The sequence below is a fragment of the Callorhinus ursinus genome, unplaced genomic scaffold, assembly GCF_003265705.2.
Source record: "Callorhinus ursinus isolate GAN/ISIS: 27379988/994484 unplaced genomic scaffold, GSC_fseal_2.0 scaffold10, whole genome shotgun sequence".
In the NCBI taxonomy this organism is placed as follows: Eukaryota; Metazoa; Chordata; class Mammalia; order Carnivora; family Otariidae; genus Callorhinus; species Callorhinus ursinus.
Window position 1 is genome coordinate 21772138 of NW_027397072.1, and position 18427 is coordinate 21790564.

General features: G+C 55.8%; 2 protein-coding genes across 6 annotated transcripts in view; one reads left to right on the forward strand and one right to left on the reverse strand.

The window, feature by feature from the left end:
• OTOF (otoferlin) overlaps positions 1-870 on the reverse strand; it is a 93686-nt gene extending 92816 nt beyond the window's left edge. For all 3 annotated transcript variants that reach the window (XM_025867882.2, XM_025867880.2, XM_073897116.1), the window contains exon 1: positions 694-870. In XM_025867882.2, the coding sequence (XP_025723667.1) occupies positions 694-772 (79 nt within the window). In that variant the 5' untranslated portion in view covers positions 773-870. The remainder of the gene's footprint in view (positions 1-693) is intronic.
• Positions 871-4452: 3582 nt separating this feature from the next.
• Positions 4453-18427, forward strand: part of CIMIP2C (ciliary microtubule inner protein 2C) — a 15454-nt gene continuing 1479 nt past the window's right edge. Inside the window, exons 1-5 of one of the 3 annotated variants that reach the window (XM_073897122.1) lie at positions 4453-4586; positions 12114-12170; positions 12668-12730; positions 15416-15686; positions 16889-17001. In XM_073897122.1, coding sequence (XP_073753223.1) covers positions 4513-4586; positions 12114-12170; positions 12668-12730; positions 15416-15686; positions 16889-17001 — 578 coding nt within the window. In that variant the 5' untranslated portion in view covers positions 4453-4512. The remainder of the gene's footprint in view (positions 4587-12113; positions 12171-12667; positions 12731-15415; positions 15687-16888; positions 17002-18427) is intronic. The other 2 variants (XM_073897123.1, XM_025867589.2) reach the window with 2 other exon arrangements.

Sequence of the window (18427 nt, forward strand, 5' to 3'; positions counted from 1 at the left end):
TTTGCCCACTGATCCTGCTGTCCCACTGGAGGTGGGCTCCTCAAGGACAGAAGCTGGGTCATGCTCAGCTCCCAGCCTTGGCACATAGATCAGAGTAAATGGCTGCTGGATGCACGAGTGGGGGGGCGATAGGAAGAGAATCGACAGAGGGGAGGCCAGTGGAGCCCACAGGATCCCTGCCCACCAGTAGATCTGCAAGAAGCCAACAGTATCCTCAACCAGAGAGCCCCTGGCTGCCTGGTTTCTGGGGAGCCATGCTGCGGCTTCCGGTCTGCAGAGCCCACCCCCACCCTGTGCCCAAGGAAATCTTGTGGAGGGAGAGGCAGAGGAGGAGCGGGCCTACGGAGGCTCTGCGGGGCGAGGCCTCCTCGCCCTGGTCCCCCTGAGCTCGGAGATGGGGTCCTCACTTCTACCTCCCCGGGACCCCGTGCAGGCAGAGGACGCTGCGCCCTACTGGGCACATGGCACATTGGCCAGTGCAGGGAGGGACGGACCCAGATGCAGACATGGCAACACGGGGGACCCTGAGTGACAAGAAATCACAAACGGCCAGTCGGGCCAGGGGCAGATGGCTGCCCATGAAAAGCCTCATCGCCCCAACCCTGCTAGAACTTTTCCCATCCGTCCTCCCTTGCCCTGCCTCATCCCCATCAGCCCAGAGCTGGGGTCCCTCTGAGACAGGGGGTTCCCTACCTCGGAAAGTCACTTTGGCGATCCTGTCGCCCCTGCCCCGCAGCTCCGAGACCGTCTTGAGGTGGACAAGCAGAGCCATGCTGGTGTGCAGAGCCTGGACGCTGCCGGGCGGGCGGGAGCAGCCGGGAAGGAGTGAGCCTGGCGGAGCTTGGAGCTCGGCTGCCTCCCTCCTCCCGCACCCGCCTCCCTCCTCACCGCGCTGCTGCCTCCGCCCCCCCCACGCCCCCCTCCGATGCTGCCCACAGAGACCCAGGCAACCGAGCCAGCCGAGCTGCTCCTTCCAGCGATTCACAGAGCTTCGCAGCCCTGCCAGCCCCCGCCCCTCCAAGTTGTCAGCCCAGCGTGTGTGGATCTGTGTGTGTGTGTTGTGCACCCTGCCTGCAGCCTGGGCGTACAGGCTCAGAGTCGGAATTCATTATTCAGCAGCCGCCTGCTCCCAGATAAAGCCCTGCCCAGCTTCTCCCGGCCCCTGGAGCAGAAGCTCCTGCCCACCTCTCCACGGGGCTCCTCCACCACAAGTGGGCAGCGGGGCACGGGCACGTGTGTGAAAGGGGGGCGCGTGGGGCAAGGAGCTTCACCATCTGTGCACACAGGAGGCTGGGCTGTTGCACTGGTGTTTTGAGGGGATTCACGCCCCCAGTCAAGGTGGCCACTGGGGCTGCTGGTGGCCACGAGGCTCAGGGAACCTGGATGGGCCAGGCCTGGCTAGGCCCCACAGTGCCACTCAGAAATCCCAACCCAGGCCCCCCCAGCTGGAAAATCAGCATCCACCAGACAACACTAAGGCTGTGCCTGGTAGCTGCTGTCAGAAATGGGAGCCCTGAGATAAAGGGGATGTTACTTCCTCCAGCTGCTCTGGTGGACATTGTACCCCCAGGACGTGGGGTCCTGACCTCCTGCTTTGGGATCCCTGGACCTGGGAAGACGGGATGCTGCTTGAGGGGAGCTCAGAAGCCAGGCTAAGCATGATGGGAGATGGCCAACTGTGAAGGCCTCAGAGGCTAATGTTCTACTAAGGGCAATGCTTAAGGTCCAGGCAGCTAACCTCACCCCATCCTGGGGCCTGGGGATGGAGAAGGCTGGGCCAGTGAGTCTCAAGGGAGCAGAATTGTCAGGCCTTGTGTCCAGTTAGCTGCTGGGGGTGGGGCGTGTGGGGAAGGGAGAGCTGGCAAAATTTCCAAAAAAGAACTGCCCTCTCTTCCAGCAACCTACCCCAGGAGAGGCTTATAACGAAAGGGACCCCGGGCACCAGGATTCCTGAACCTGGAGCCTCTGCAAAAGGCCATCTGCGCCCTTCCTCTTGCTGTTTGCTCTGCAAGGAATGCTCTTACCCACCACCGCCTTCTCGCCGGGACTCAGCCCAACAGGTGCCCAATCCTAAAAGTGCTTCTGCACCCACACCTTCACCCAGGCTGGGTTGGGGTCCTCATCTGTGCTGCCCACGGGTCTCCCCAAGGGGAGACCCTGGTGCCCTGATCTTTGCAGCCCCAGAGCCTCGCACGGACTCCTGGGTATGGTAGGATGCCCACTGAAGGTTAACAGGATAAGGGGTGAGCTTGGTGACGTATCTGGAACAGAGCCTAAAGGTTCAAAAAGGGAAGCATTAAATTTTCACAGCATGCTAACAAGAGGTTAGTCCTTTTGAATTCTACAGTCCAGTGACCTGCAGGATGTCACAGGAGCCTCCTTCTAGACGATTCTTTGCTACATTGCCTTCTTTTTTCTTTTTCTATTTATGTTCTATTTCCTTCTCTCCCTTTCCTTCCTCAATTGCTGCTCTCCTTTCTCACTTTTATTTAACCACAATAAAGCAAAGAGTATTTCAGTCTATTGTATTTATTAAATACAAATGAATATCCAAAAAAAATTTTAAAACCAGATAAGTTGAATGTCTCTTTTTTAAAAAACAAATTAACTAGCATGTTCCATAAATGAGGTCATTAAGTGATCTTTATTAGTAAGGCTTAGTGGCACTTGATGGGAAGAAAAGATCCATCTCCTCCCTAGGCCCTCTCAGGGTTCTCTCCTATAAGGGGTGAATTTCAAGAGGCCTGTGCATCTTTAGGAAAAAGCCCATGAACTTGCCCTAAAGAAAGCATTGAGCTTGGCTGAACCTCAGTTTCTCTATCGATAAAATGGCAGTACTTCCATCCTGCCAACACAGAGCACCCCTTAGCTGAGCCAGCTGACCCTCAGAAACCTAAGCCAGATCTCACTTTTTAAATTTCCACTCTCCCTACTATTACCCATTTCTTTAACTCTTACTACAAAATTTATTCAACAAACGTATACTAACTCCTGCTAGTACCAGGTGCTGGGGACTCAGGGGTGAATGTGATACGGTGTTGGACCCCAAGCACAAGACTCGCTGGAACACAGACAGGTTGAACACAGGGTGCTGGGTTCACAGGTACCCTCAGCTGGGAAGTCGTGATGCGGGAGAGAGTGGGCACTTGACCTTGGCCAGGGGAAGATCTTCCTGGAGTACAGCACACCGGAACTGAGAGTTGTTCTTTTACAGCTTTTACAAATGTTTTTCTTATTATTGCTCATATTCTGCATGGGGAATTTAGAAATACACAGATCTGACTGCAGCTTGAAGGACTGGTGGAGGGTCCTTCTGCCTGGTCTGAAACCACTCATTCCCCGTCAGTTCCTTTTCCTCCCCAGGCCTCAGTTCTCCTGCTTCTTGCATCCCTTGGAAACCCCTGCGCCCCGCGCCCCCCAATCCCATTGTTATTTGTCCATGAAAGCCTTTTGAGAATTCTGGTTCCAAAAGCATCCTGCAAGCTCATTGGTGTCTATGGTCTTCATCAGCTGCCATTTACAGAGTCAACTGTGAAGATAACACTTCTCCTCCCACAGGATTGAATGAAACCGTGAAGGCCAAGGGTAAACGGCAGAGGGTTCTTGCTGATACCAGGAGTGCTGCAAGGGAGCTGGGAGGCAGGTTTGGCTCCAAGATGCAAAGAGCATGTCGCCTTGGAGGCTGTCACGGCTCTCTCGCACCCCAGTTAAAGACCAGGGCTGGGATGAGGGTCACTGGAAAAATGGGATGTGGGGATACCAGTTATAGGAGGGAGGCATTATTACAAGGAAACCTCACCGGGGCCTTGGGCAAGTTTGCTCTCTGGTGCAAACAAGCCAACCCTGTGGACTGAAATTCAGAACTGGCGACAGGTGTAAATCACACACCCAGATCTTTCCTCGGTTTGCTTTTTGCCCCTTACTTATAAACCACTCGTGTGGAGTAGTCTGCCGGGCAAGACTGGGTGAGAAGGAAGTTCCCAGGGAGAGACGAGAGAGTAACGAAGACAATTCCCCTTGAGGAACTGGGGTGCGCGGGCAGACTCGGGGAGCGCTGGCTCCTGGGGTCCCTGTGGCCACTCGGGCTCCTGGAGCAGAGCGGCGATGAGGCTGCCGCTTTCTGCTCGGCCTTCGAAGTGCGCGCGCCCCAGGCCGGGTCCTGCAGCGGACAGAAGCGCACTCAGGGCGCACCCCCCGCCGGGCCTCTCCAGCGAGTTCCCATCTTCATCCCGCATCTGGGCGTCGGCACACGCGGGCCGGCGGTGATGAGCCCGGGCCTGGACGTGGAAGCCGCGCTTGGGTGGGAGCGGCGATTGGCGGGGTCCACAGGAGAGCGCGCTTGAGGAGGGCTGCCCCCTCCGCCACCCCCCCTCCCCCGCCGCCCCGGAACGCGGCGGCCGCTGGGCCCCAGTCACGTTGTCCCGCGCGCGGTTGCCAGGTGACCCCGGGCTGTTTACCGTCGGGCGGGGAGCGCTGGGGCGCCGGGCTCGCTGCGCGCTCGCCGCACCCACCATGGCCTCCCGCAGCGCGGGCACCTTACTGACCGAGTTCAATGCCGCCTACGTGCCCCCCGGCCTCATGCCCGGGTAAGGCCGCCGCGCCCCCAGGCCCCCGCCTGAACCCGTGGGGCGGAGTCCCCGTCTCGCCCGTAGAACGCTCCTCCGGCTCGAATCTTCGTCCCCGCGCCTTTGGGGTTTGAGGGAACCGCGAGCGCCAACGGTTCCTCTGGCTGGGTGGCCTACCCGGGGGCTGGCGCGCTCAGGGCAGGGGGTGGCTGGGCGCGGGCAGGGGCTCTCCAGGACCCCGTTCGTAGAAAGTGGGTCCCCAGCGAGCGCCGTGCACACCCGGCCTGCGGCCCCGGGGAAGGGGGAGGCGCGGGAGCCCCCGCGTGAGGTTGGTGTTTGGAGACGCCTGGGCGGGAGCGAGATCGTGGGGAACCAGAGAAGGGAGCAGGCTTTTCGGGGCCCAGCCCGGTGTGGCGCACCCAGGATTCGCGCAGGAGTCGTACTTGTCGGAAGAAGGACTAAAAGAGACCGGGTGGGCGCCTGGGTGGGTTTCGAAGAATCTGGCACGGAGTGTGCACCGGCCGCCGGACTTTGTGGTCGGTTCTCCCACCGATCTCACCTAATCCTCACAGAATGCTGGCTTTGAAAGCTTCCCAGTCCGCAGATCTGCCTTGCCTGTAGCATTTTCAGATGCAGGGTCAAACCTACCTTTCTTTTCTCTGGCTGGTATCAAGCCCCACACATCTAAGATGCAAGTCTGACGGTCTCTTCCATTCTGTGGCCCCTTCTGTCAAAGTGTCTGAGATTTCCACTCCGAATTTTTTTCCCCAGGGTGTTAAGATTCTCTTTCTCTCCCCCACCAGTCGCCCCGGGCGCGGAGGGCAGGGACTGGATTCTGAGACGCTCCTGATGTCAAGCCAGGTGTGTTAGAAAAGGTGACTTAGGATTTTCCTATTAATTCTTTCCTTCATTTAGGCATTCCTTTGACAAAGACTTGCTGAGCGCTTTGGATGTGCCAGGTTTGTTACAAGACATACAAGCAGGGGCCGCCCTTGATGGGTCCCCATTGCGGTGTCATCACATGAGGCTTAGTTCAAAGCCATCTTGGCAGTCCTGGAGAGTGGTGTTTATACCACATTCTGGGTGTTTATTGTGGGGTTTCATTCTATACATTATATTTTTTTCTTCAGCTCCCCACCATCCCCAGGTGGGACCTAACCCTCCCCAAGTGTCCCCCCCCCACTCTGTCTGGGGCCGGGGAGGGGGGATTGCGTATTTCAGGAGCAATCCTGTGTTGCTCCTCTATCCATGCCCCTCGTCTGCAGCTCCCTCGAGCACCCAGTCCTGGGATTGATGTAGAAATTGTGATAACAAGTGAATCATAAAGAAGCCTCCAAGCGTGAGCTGGACTAGTCTGAATAGCTGAGCCTGTATCTGCAGCTTTTGCCACGGATCTTTCTGGGAGGGATATGCCGTCCCTAAAATCCCCATCGATGAGGAATGAATTGAGTTATCTTTTGTTTCTAAATGCTACCTCATTTTGTTAACTTAATGAAAGAATCCCAGGTTCCCCACCACACCTGGATAATTAATTATAAATATTAATCACAGGATTTTAAGCACAGCCAGTCTCTTCTGACACTCAAATCATCCCCCTTACCAGTTTTATTCTTAGAGGCAGAGAATATTCCCAGTGGTAAGGACTTGGGAGATCTTGTGGCTCAGCCCCCTCCTGTTCCAGATGTGGTCACTGAGGTCTGCCCCGGGGGGAACTTGCTTGAGTTCCAAGCTGGTGATGGACAAGCCGACAGTGTGAGCCCCCCGGTATGAGCACCTACTATGTGCCAGGCGCTGTGCAGGGCTCTTTATACACTTTCTCTCAAAAACCTTTGCAACAACCCAGATGAGAAACGAACAGCTTGCTTGGGGTCATTCAGCAAGTTACCGTGCCACGTCCGTGTGACTTCAGCACACAGGCTCTCTTCAATCCCTCCAATTGTTATCTATTACCATTAGTTAGATCCCTGCTGTGTTCAAGGCCTGATTCTGGGTACCAAGGGAAACAGGATGCTGGGTTTCAGACTCGTTGCCAGGGAGTTCCTCCTGGTTCCTTGCTGCTCTGGGCAACACAGTCCCCAGGCACCTTGCCACTGCCTGGCCTGTGTGCCCACCCTGCAGTGAGCAGGGAATTCTTGGGTCCCAAGTCCCTGGGATTGTAAGGCTTTTCAAGGGATGAGACCAGCCTCAGTGGGGTCTCTGTGCCTCCTGCTTGCAGATCACATCTAAGTGATACCCATCCCCTTGCTCACTGCCTCCCACCACACCTCACCAGGCTCTTCGTCCAAACACTTGACCCGCCACTGTGCCTTCATTCATGGCCGGACCGCTGCTGCCCCTGACGCCCCCAGCTCTGTCTAGGGGCTCTCACCAGGAGCAAGGGCAGGGGGACTTGCCCCCGTCACTTCCCTCTGTCTGCCTGGAGTGGCAGCTGGGCCCCTATCTGCTGCTGAGCTGGGCTTGAGCCTTAGGGGCCACAAGACCCTAAAATCAGTGCATTCCACTATCAAGAGGACATTCTCAAGAAGGTGGCCGCACAGAGGTGACTGTGTCCCCTTCCCCGAATCCCTAGACAACCAGCTCTCTGGAGGGAAAAAGCCTTGATTTGCAGCATTTATCTCCTATCTGCCGTGGCTGATTTCAAGCTAGCAGCACAGTGTCACAGTGCAGAGCTGGGAAGAGATGCATAGCAGCACATGTATCCGATCATTCCACCCTACACATGCAAGAGACATAACTAAACTCCAGAACACGGACGGCGGTGAAACATAGTGACATAATCAGGGAGTGATCAGTTTTGAGGGTTTATCACCTTTGTTTTCAATATAATTTCTTGGGATCAGTTAAGTGTCTGACTCTTGATCTCAGCTCAGGTCTTGATCTCAGGGTTGTGAGTTCAAGCCCCCAGGATGGGCTCCACGTGGGGCCTACTTAAAAAAAAAAAAAAGAAAGAAAGAAAAAAAAAGAAACAATATAATTTCTTTAATTGTGACTTTATATAATTTAATTTTTTTTACAATTAAATTTTAATACTGGCTTGTTTAACAACAGCTTGAAAAAAATCCTGGAACTTTAGTAATCAGCTCCCTTCACCCAGTAGGAGCCAGTACCCACCACCTCTAGCACACCCCTGGCTCCTGCCAGCTGCTGCAGGCCTGAGACCTCACCGGGCCAGGCTGGGACAGGGGGCCCCTTTCCATTTCAGCCCAGGCCTTGGCGTTGCAGGTGCAGCCCCGAAGACAGCCTGTGCATCCTCGGCTACAAAACAAAGGCCACATGCCAAAGGGATGTAGGAGACTCCATGTGCCCAGATAGGCAACAGATACCTCTCATACAACCCGGAAGAACTGGGGAGCCTTCCAAGAACAGGGGGCTAGGGGCCCCTGGAGACCTAGGCTTTATAACAGGGACCCTCCTTCTTTCCAGAAGAATCGTCAGCCCTTAAAAATGTGCCTCCACTTGTCAGTTCATTTCAACAAATATGTACAGAGCATCTCCTGAGGGCCAGGAGTGCCAGGATGCAGACAGGAGGAGAACACCTCCCTCTCTCCCCATGGAGTTTATACTTCAGAAAGAAAGACTAGACTAAAGGCCCAGGTAATTGCAATATAGCCAGAATGTGAACTGGGACAGAAGAGAGTCACAAAGGGGGGCTCCTGCCTGGCTCAGTTGGAAGAGCATGGCGACTCTTGGTTTGGGGGTCATGAGTTCGAGCCCCACATTGGGTGTAGAGATGACTTAAATAAATAAAAACTTAAATAAAAAAAGAGTCACAAAGGGCACAGACAGTTCAATGGAGAGAACAAGCATGGTCTGTGGGTGGCTCCATGGAAAAGGTCTTGGAAATGGACCTTGAGGGATGGCTAAGGTCCCAGGGCAGGGAGAGGAGGAGAGGAGTGACTTCGGGATGGAGCGGTTGGCCCGAGGAGAGCCAGGGGTGAAGGTGCTGGCCGGATATGCCTCCAGAGCAACAAAAGCCTGTTTAGCTGGAGTGGAAAAGCTGCAACAAGGAAGTGGATGAGAAGGCTGGGAAGACCTCTCGCAGGGGCCCACGTCAAGCAGGTCCTTGAGTGTCTAGCCCGTTTGTACTTAATTTCCTAGACAATGGGGAGCCTTTGAAAGTTTGTGCCTAGAGGAAGGATCTGCTGGCCCTGTACTCAGCAGGAAGTGTTATGGAGAAGGTGCGCGTGGAATGAGGATGTGCTGAATAGTCACAAGTTAATTAGTTAATAAGGCTGCTCATGGGATCTCTGGTGGCATGGTAATTAATTTTAATGTCAGGTCTAGGGCCAACCAGGGCCATCAAGAGGCAGGGAGGGATTGCTCCCTGTATGCACAGGAATACACACAGGATCGTTGCCGGAGGGACCCAGCTGAGCACAGTCTCCCAGCTCGCGTGCAGGTGGCTGAGGAGGGGGTCAAGGAGGAGGTGTGGCAGCACCAAAGGGACTGTTGGATGCCCAGTTATGAAACCTGCCATTCCTGCCATTCCCCTCGGTTCTTTCCACCACGGCCGGCCACACGACCAACAACAGGCCTTTGGAACCACGCAGGGTCGCCCTCAAGGCACACAACTGCAAGTGCAGGCAGGGGACACAGACCTGGCTAGCGGAGGCATGCCCTCTGAGTGCTACAGGAATGTGAAAGTGCGCACATATGTGTGCACCCCTGCGCCCCTCCCCGAGCAGCAAACTCTGAACAGGATCAGGAATCCAACCTTAGGAGGATTGCGGAGGAGAGGTCTTCTATTCTATTGGGATGCAAATATCTTGGCATTCAGAGAAGGTGGAAAATCGGGGAGCAGAGGAGGAGTATGGCAGAGAGCCTGGGGGTGGTGAAGACAAGAATCACAGGAACACGTCACATTTCTATAGCTCCTTTCTTCCGAGGAGCGCCAAGTCCCCTGTGGGTGGGACGCTGTGTGCCTGGGTGCGCTCTGCAGATCAGAGCCAAGCCCCTTGAAAGCAGTGTTCTGGAACATGGTGCCCCCCCGGGTTTCGGGACTTCTGCCCCCTCCAGCGGACGTTTGTTGAGCCCTAGCCCTGTGTTAGGTGCTGCATAGGTGCTGAGGATAGAAACACAGATCAGCAGAGGAGGTGGATGAATGTGCGCCTGAGTGTGGACGAAGGATGTGACACATCCACGTTCGGTAGAGGGTGTGTGGTTAGGGAAGGCGACAGAGAGCCCTGGTTCTGTGAGCGGGTGGGGAACCCCCCGGGGGCAGGAGGAGACATGGCATCCCGGGTAAGTGGATGTGTGCGAAGGCTCAGAGGTGTGGGCAGCATGTGATGCTTCCAGGGCATTGGGCGCCCGTGGGGAAGCAAGAAGGGAGAGGTGAGCCTTAGTGATGTGATGCGTGTTTGAGAAAGATCATTCTGGCAGCAGTGTGGACAGCCGGCTGGAGGGGTGAGACTTGGTCTGGGAGACTGAAGACTGTTCCGGCGAGCGAAGAGCCAAGCTGGCAGCCGTGAGAGAGGCACAGGGCCTAGGGACAGGAGGGGGATGGAGAAGGGAGGATGGCGTGAATCCCGGTTTCTGGCTGGTGAGGGGTGGATATGGGTGTCATTAAGCCAGGCAGAGCTATCCAGGAGGAGGAGGAACAGGCTGGTTTTGGTCAGTCTGCACCTGGCACTTGTGGGCAAGCCCTATATGAACGACTAGGTGTGTGGCTCCGTAGCCGGGAGAAGAAACACAGAGACACAGCTCTGGGCGTCTTTGGTGTATAGGGCGGTATTGGAAGTCTAACATAAATGAACTTTCCCAGAGGGAGTGGGTCTCTGAAAAGAGAAGAGGACTCTGGGGCATCTGGAAGCACCTAGAAGATAAGCAGAGGAAGAGAACGAGCTCCCAGGCCGCCCCCTCCACACTGAGGTTCTCTTCAAAGCCTGACCCCAGTGGAAGGCCCTTCTGGGGACTCCACCAATCCCGCTCCACCCCACCGCGGGGAATGGGCCTCTCTCCCTGCATTTAAAGGCATCAGAGCTCCTGTACACACACCGTGTATGGCAGTAAATACGGAATGAGGGGGTAGGCAGGAGGAAGAAGGGCCGAGGCTTGTGGACCTCTGGATGCCCAACACTGGCGCACAGTAGGTTCCCAGTAAAGTAATTCTTAACATTATCTCACTGTCTTAAAAAAAAAAAAAAGATACCCGTACAAAGCAGAAAGAAAAAAACCACCCCAAATCCAAACACCTAGAATAAGCTAGGGTTAGCTTTTGGTGAACTTCCTTCCAGGTTCCTCGTTGTGCGTCTATTCAGCAAAAAGACTCGATGGCTGGCTGGCTGGCTGGCTGGATAGAAAGATAGACAAAGCAATTCTATAAAAATACGATCATGCCACATTTGCTATTTTAAAATGAAAATCATGAAATGTAATCTGACTAGGACTTCACTGAAGAGAAAGATGCTGGCATAAAATGGAAGAATCCCCAGACTTTAGATAAATGCTAATTCAGCTCAAGAAATATTAATTCCCAAAAGATCCCTCTAAAGGAGAGGGAGGGAGGGAAAATAACAACCATCCAGGGGTGAGAGTCACTGTGTTGTGTGTTTTTCAACGACACATTTTAAATTTAGTTGCCATGGGTTGACTCTGCGTATAAATTCTTCGTAAGTGCACTCCCATTGCCCCTCCACCCACCCCTCCAATTTTTGTTGCCGAAATTTATTTTTCCCTTTGACAGGTTTTATAACATTTACGTTCCGCGCTGCCACCAGACTTCACCTCGCTGCTCTTTCTAGTTCCGTACTTAAATAGATTTGAAGCTGACCACCACTCCTTTTCACAGAGGTTCTACATTCCTGGGCATTTCTTTCTTTTGAATAATCTCTTAGTTGGTAGGATTTCGCCACTGAACACTACTTGCAAGGAGAGCCTGTGGGTTGCTTTGGTTCCTGAGCTCTTTCTTGCCGGGAAAGGACCAGCGGCTGCCTTTCTACCTGAACGGCCACTTGGCCAGTCTGCTGTTCTTGGGTCACGCTCTTGTCCCGAAAGAATGTTGCAGACAACCTTTCTTTCATTTTGGTGCTGTCACTTTATGATCTTTCTGTTGGGGTTTGACAGCACCTGATGACCAGCCTCTCTTTCATTCCTGCCTTCTGAACCACTGGAGAAATAAGATGAAAGAGTGAAAGCTGATATGGGAGAACGGGGCTGGTACTGGACCCCGGAAGGAGGTGGCAGAGGGCTGGATCGGGGCCGGCTCTCCTCCTGAAGGGCAGAGTGTGTCCGCCCAAAGCAGCACCGAGGAGCCGTGTGGGCTGGCTTGCTTCCACGGAAAAGGGGGAGGGATGGGTGGGCTTCAACAAGGCTGCTCCTTTCCCTCTTGAGCCCGCCAGCCCGACGTTCTTCCACCTGAAGGTGGAAGGACAAGTCGGGGGCAGAGGCACGTCCGTGGGGAGCTCCCTCCATGTGGAAGGACTCATCAGGAGGAGGGAAGAAGCTTCTTCCTACCGCCGGACTCTGACTGCTTGACTGTCTAGCTTATATTGTTATTAGGTTTCATACATAGTGCAAAGAACTCTCAGGAACTCTGCTTCTACCGCTCAGGTTATGTTTCTTGCAAATGAGTTTCTGCATCAGCGCGAGTGTTGCCACCGAGAGAGGGTGAGCCGAGGATGTTGGATTTGGCAACTGGATGATTTTACATTACCTTAATGAAAAAATACAGGCTCCCATGGAAGCGGGGGCAGGGGCGGGGGGTGGTGGCGAAAAATCGGACTGAGGGAGGTCAAGGAAAGAATGGGAGAGGGAGAAACAAAGGCAGAAGGTACAGAACGTTCTGCAGGGAAATTCGGGAGTAAAGAGTGGGATGCGAGGGGGCAAGGCCCACTGCAGGATTTTGCAGCCTGGGAAAAAATGCACACAAAGGTGCGTGTTTGTAGGCAGAGAGGAAGAAGCTAAGAGAGCAGGAGAGAGTAGAGATGGCAAGGAGGGAGGACGGAGGCTGAGAGAAACAGAGAGGGGCTGATGGGGGCGGAGGGAGGGCAGGAGGGGAGGCTCCGGACCCAGGACGGGGGGGAAACCGTGGCAAAGGGGAGGACTCTGTCCCGGAAGCGGCCAGGGTGACCTCCCAGGCATCACCAGCCCTACTGTCTTTCCAGGAGAGAAGGAGACCCAGCCACCATCGAGGCACTCGGGAGGAGCCGGCAAAAGGGCAGAGGCAGGTGGGAGCGGGTGAGGATCCTCAGGGTCATGGTCTCAAGGACGGAGAGAAGCCACGGGCAGGAGAGGGAAGGCTGGGCGAATGCCTGAGTGCAGTGGAAGGCTTCTCCCCTCACTCCCTGCTTGGGCCCAGGCAACCTTAAGTGCTGCAAGATTCTAGAAAGGCACAGCTGCTGAGGCGCGGTAGGGCCAGGAACCAGGGAGGGGGTCTTGGTCTATTTTGCCCACAGTGGAGAGCAACTGGAAGGCATGTCAGTAATCCCCGGGCTTGGTTTCCTGACTCCCACCTGAAGATGGGAAGAAGCAAGCCACGCATTGCTCTCTAATTTTATTGGTGAGGAGGCCGAGGCCCAGAGCAGCTGCTGCAGGTGACCCTGAAGCGCGGACCTCAGACCGCAGTGCGCTTTGGCCTGGTGAGATGGGGAAGCCCGTGATGTCGCAGGGGCCGGCAGGCTCCCCGCACTCCCTGGGGCTTCCCTGGTAAGAGAACCCAGCTGAGCGCAGGCGAGGCCTCTGGCTTCCCAGCAGGGGAGGCCCCAGGGGAGCTGCTGGGGACCCCTGCGGCACAGTTGTTGGGCATTTGTGCGAGCAGGCCCAACTGGAAACATCACTGATGCTGTAGGCATGCAGCCACTCATTTTGTTTGTTCCCTAATCGTTTCCTACTCAGACCGCGTGCCAGACCTGGTGTTGAAAACTGGGGGTCCGGAGGTTAGACATGAGCCAGCTGTGCTCAAGGAGCTCCCAGCCTAGTGGCGGAGACAGAGACAAGAGCCCTCGGAGTGAGGTTTGGCTGGCGGTGGGATGGGAACAGAGAGCACGACCCACCTAGACCTGGGAGAGGTGGCAAGGAAAGGATCTCAAGGAAGTGACAGGACAAGTCTGTTTTTTAAAAAAAAGATTTATTTATTCGAGAGAGAAGGACAGCACGAGCAGGGGGAGGGGCAGAGGCAGAGGGAGAGAGAATCCCAAGCAGACTCTGTGCTGAGCGTGGAGCCCAGCGTGGGGCTTGATCGCATGACCCTGAGATCATGCCCTGAGCTGAAGTTAAGAGTTGGACGCTTTCCCGACTGAGCCCCCCAGGGGCCCCGTAGTATTTAGCTTCTCGGGGCTCACAGTATTTAATAGGATCCTTTAGTATTTGTAGGCAAGCATCAGGAGCGGGGGGAGAGGGCAGGCATTCCTGATGGCTGGGGGGCACAGGGCAAATGCCATGGGAGAGAAAAGGGGTGGGAGGGAGAAAGAGCAGCAACAGGCAAGAAACTGCGAATGGCTCTTTACAACCCGCGGCGGGACAGCTGGTGAGGCTGGAGAAGGAGGTGAGGTCCACCCTCCGACGGCCTTGAATGCCACGCCAAGGGCTTGACTTTAGGTCAGTCCGGCTGAAGTATGGGAACGGGGTGGGAGGTAAGAGCATGGGAAGCGGGTGGTTAGGAGGATGGGGGGCTGCTGCAGCCACGGCCCAGGCAAGAGGCGGCGTGACCGTCCGGCGAGTGCTCTTCACGGAGATGGGACTAGCTGCTGGGGAGGTGGTGGGGAGAGAGAGTGCCTGGGACATCTGAGGGAGAGGATGAGTGTGCCACTGTGTACGGGAGTCTGAGGGAACTTCTGGGCTGGAGATGAAGACCAGGGGTCATCCACACAAGGGTGAAGGTTAAGGCCTCGGCGTGGATACCATCACGCAGGGGACTGTGGGGGCTCAGGACGGTCCCTGGAGGAAGAGAGCAGAGGAGGTGCGTCATGGGGTGGGGGGGACTGAGAAGGAATGGTCAGAGAGGCAGGCGAAGACCAGCAGACAAGGAGAGAACAGTGTCCTAAAATCCAGGAGCAGTGTTTCGAGAAGGCAGAGGTCACCAACGTCCAGTGCGGCAGGCGACCCGTGATGGCCTTGTCAAGGGCCATTTCAAGGGCACCATGGGGTCCAGGCCGGGTCTTAGGGGGTGAGAAGCACTGACCGGGAAAGCATTGATCTCTGTCCCATGCACAAAGTCTGACGCTCCTGCTCTTCGGGGGTCACCCGGTCTCCCCTCACTTGGCTGCAGTAAGCCCGGCTCTCTGTGTAAATCTCACCTGACTGGGGCTCCTTAGCGTCCTGTGCCTGCATGTGTTCCCCGGAGTCTCCGAGGGGCCCCGCTCGCCAGCCCCCTGCCCCTCTCGCTGGCCTCCGTGGTTGCAGAGGGCGATGGGGCTCCTGGCAGCCCGTGTGAGTGGCGCCTCGTGAGGCTGTTGAGCCGGAGCCAGGCTGCAGCACGTGAACCCAGGCCTTGGCTGCAACCAGTCTGACAGCATTGTCACACTGCTGTGTCCCCCCCCCCAACTTCTGATATTCTCGCGACCCTTAACGAGACAGTGGCAGGAGGCCTCCCATCTTTGGAACGGAGAGCGACTTACCTGCCGGCTTGCTCGGGGCTTAGGATGGGGCCCCGGTGCTCTGGTCCCTGCCTCAGCCTCTGGTCTGGAGGTATGACCATCCTCTGTAGGGAGGAGAGGCCCAGAGCCTCTTTCCCTCATTGTGCCCTGGAGCCCTGAGCTGGGCAGTGCCCCTTAGGGAAGCTTCTCAAGGCCCAGAAGTGACCCACGGGGCCCACTGACCCCATCCCTGGGTGTTCGGGGCCTCTCTTGGAACTGGCCCTGGAGCCTTGCACTGATCTTCCCTCCCGTTCTCCCCGCTCCCCATGACCACGGCAGGTACCAAGGTCATGTCCCCAGTGTGGCCTTCTTCGGCTCCCCCTATGGCACCACCACCCTCAAGTACTTCCAGGACCAACGCAACGCTGCCCTGGAGAAGAGCCACACTCCCTTCAGCAAAGGCGGCCACTTCCCGACCCTCTTTTCCTCCAACCCCGACCTGGTGCTGAGTAAACGCTCCCACACCCGGGACTGCTGGCTGCACACCCCCGTCTACACCCGCTTCAACCTGGATAGTGACCGCTCCGCCCAGCTCGCGGGGTTCTACCAGGTGGGCTGTCCTGGGCTGGGCTGCTACCTCCTCTCCGTGGTGGTGGGGGGAGGGGGCTGGAGCGATGGTGGGGCCAGAGACCTCTCACCCTCAAAGAGTGACTTTGTTTGCTTTTTCTGAGCCCCTGAGCTAGCAAGGAACCTATGAGTTTGGCTTGGACCAATGGGGACAGGGCTTGGGACTCAGTTTCTTAGATGCCCCCTCCATCCCAGGGACTCCTGGGGCTCTTGTCCCTGCTCACCCCCACTGCGGGTAGAACTGGAGCCTCTGGGGATGTGCCCACCCTCACCTCTGCCCCGTGGCCCTGTGGACCCTTGCTTACTTCCTACTAGAGTAAAAGGCCGAAGATTCACCTACAGGTTAACCCCCCCACCCCAACACACACACACACACACACACACACACACACACACAGGGCCCACTAAGCCCCCATCCCCGACTGTCCTTGCCCACCTGGGTCCTGGTGCCCACCTGACACCTCTCTGTTTCACAGACCCTCTGAGAATGTGTCCCGAGTCAACCTCAGCCCCAGACTGGAACCTAACTGCCCACCCGCTGATGTTCTGGTCCTGCTCCTCTGGCCCTTAAAGTCTCCTCTGGGTCTGGTTCAGACACATCCTCGGGGGCCACAGGCACCGAGGTGCTCGCCCACCTCACCGGGGGCCGGGGCTCATTCTTTGCTGTGTTCCTAGAAACCCCACTGTCTCCCTCTTTTCTCTTGCAAACATCCCTCCAGCCTGAGTTCAAGGACATGGGTACCTCCTGGTCCTTAGGGCAGAGAACTGTATGAGAAGGCAGCCTCCCCCGGGAGAGGACCGGGTCAACGCTGTCAGACGTCCAGGGGTGGGGGGAGGGTCTTTGCTCTCCATCATGGCTCTCACACAGAGGACCCCCAGTCCTGGTGTGGGGGGAGGGAGAAACAAACTTGCCACCTGCTGAGCCAGGAGTCACATACCTTACCTCTGCAGGTTGCTTGTCTCCCTTACTCTCCCTAGCAAAGCTGGTGTGCTGTGGGCCATTACCCCCATTAGACAGACAGGAAGCTGGTCTCAGAGAGGTCACCCAGCTGGGGACTCCAACAGGGGCATTAGGGGAGGCAGCCCCCACCCCCTGCCCAGGTATAGCCAGGCGGGAACTGCAGGTGCCCCGCGTCACTGCTGCATACTAACAGCCTGTCATCTCTTCCTTGGGTCGAGCTGTAGATAGCACAGTGGCATCGGAAGTACTATCTAGACAAGACGGGCATGGTGCCCCGGGTCCCCTACTTCGTGCTGCCTGTGAAGGAGTGGGAACGGTACCCCCTCCCCACCGATCTGTGAGTGCCTGCCCTCCCTTCATTCATGCATTCTACAGACATATGTCCATGGGCACCTGCTTTCAGCCAGGCACGCAGCCATTCAGACTGAGAAATCAGTTAAGATCTGGCCTTAAGGAGGCTACGGTGCAGAGGGTGATGGTTACACAGCAAGGGGTCAGGGTTTGGGCAGGCTCACAGGGAAACCAGGAACATGAATGAGCGGAATCAGAAAGAGTGTTTTCCTGGCCAGATGCCTGGGGAGTTTGGGAGCAAACCCCACCATCTTTGCTGGCCGGAACCCGCAGGCTTCAGCCCTGCAATGGCAGCCTTGCAGCTACACTCGTCCAAACGCCATCACTGCTGCTCTGAGCAGTGAGGAACTGCTGCCCTCTGGCGGACATAGAGGACACTACACAGAGCAGGGAATTGGTCCCCCCCTCCAGCTCTGACCAGACTCAGAAAATGTTGTCCTCGGGACTACAAAATAGCTTTCAAAGTCCAACTGTCCATCTAACAAAATGTGAACGTTCCCCACTGCCTGAATCTCACTTCTTTTATCCAGGAGAGCTGCTTTTCCCAGGGAAGGCCAGCTCTGCTCTGTAAGATAATCCAGGTACATGCTCTCCCTCCTGACACCAAGGCATGGAAATCAAGTCCATGCAGCCAAGGCGTCTTGTGGGGAAGGAGGCTTCAGGAGGTCAGTGGAAAGATCTTGGGTTTCCAACTACATGCTGACCCTTTGCTTGCCTCAAGAACCCCAAGCCTTGCCACCATCATTATTGATAAGGCAGCAAAACTTTCCATTGAGGTTAATGGTTTTTTAAAGACACAAATTTAACTGCCTCTGTAGTTTCCTCTCTGTAAGATAGAGGGACCCATTTTATAGATAGGGAAACTGAGGTTTATGATGGCCTCAGAAACTTGTGCCGGGTAGCAAGTCTCGTTGGAGGTAGAACCTGGAGAAACCGAGATCTCCTGACACCAACTCTAGGACTCTGGGTTGGCCATCTCCACCCCTTGGGTGGCTTTGAGTCAGACCAAGCCTGGAGGCAGTGTGGGGCCTCTCCTGAGGACATATTTCCTCTTGAGATCACTCTGGGCCGGATCTGCACCTCCCCCAGCTGTGGGGAGCCTGGGATGCCCCAGCTCCATTCCTTCTCCAAGTTTTCTGGCAGCATATGAAGCTGATGGCTTCACACGACACAGAGGGCCAACCAGGTCATTGGGAGTAGTAGGGTCAGTGCCTGCATTCAGCCCTTTTCCTGATCACCACTGTGGCTTGGGGCAAATCCCTGCCCTTTCCCGAGTTTCATCACCATCATCACCATCACTACTATCACCATTACATCACCGTCACCATCATCACTGTCACCACCATCACCATCATCATCGTCATCACCTTTTCCATCACCATCACCACCATCATCACTGTCACCACCATCAC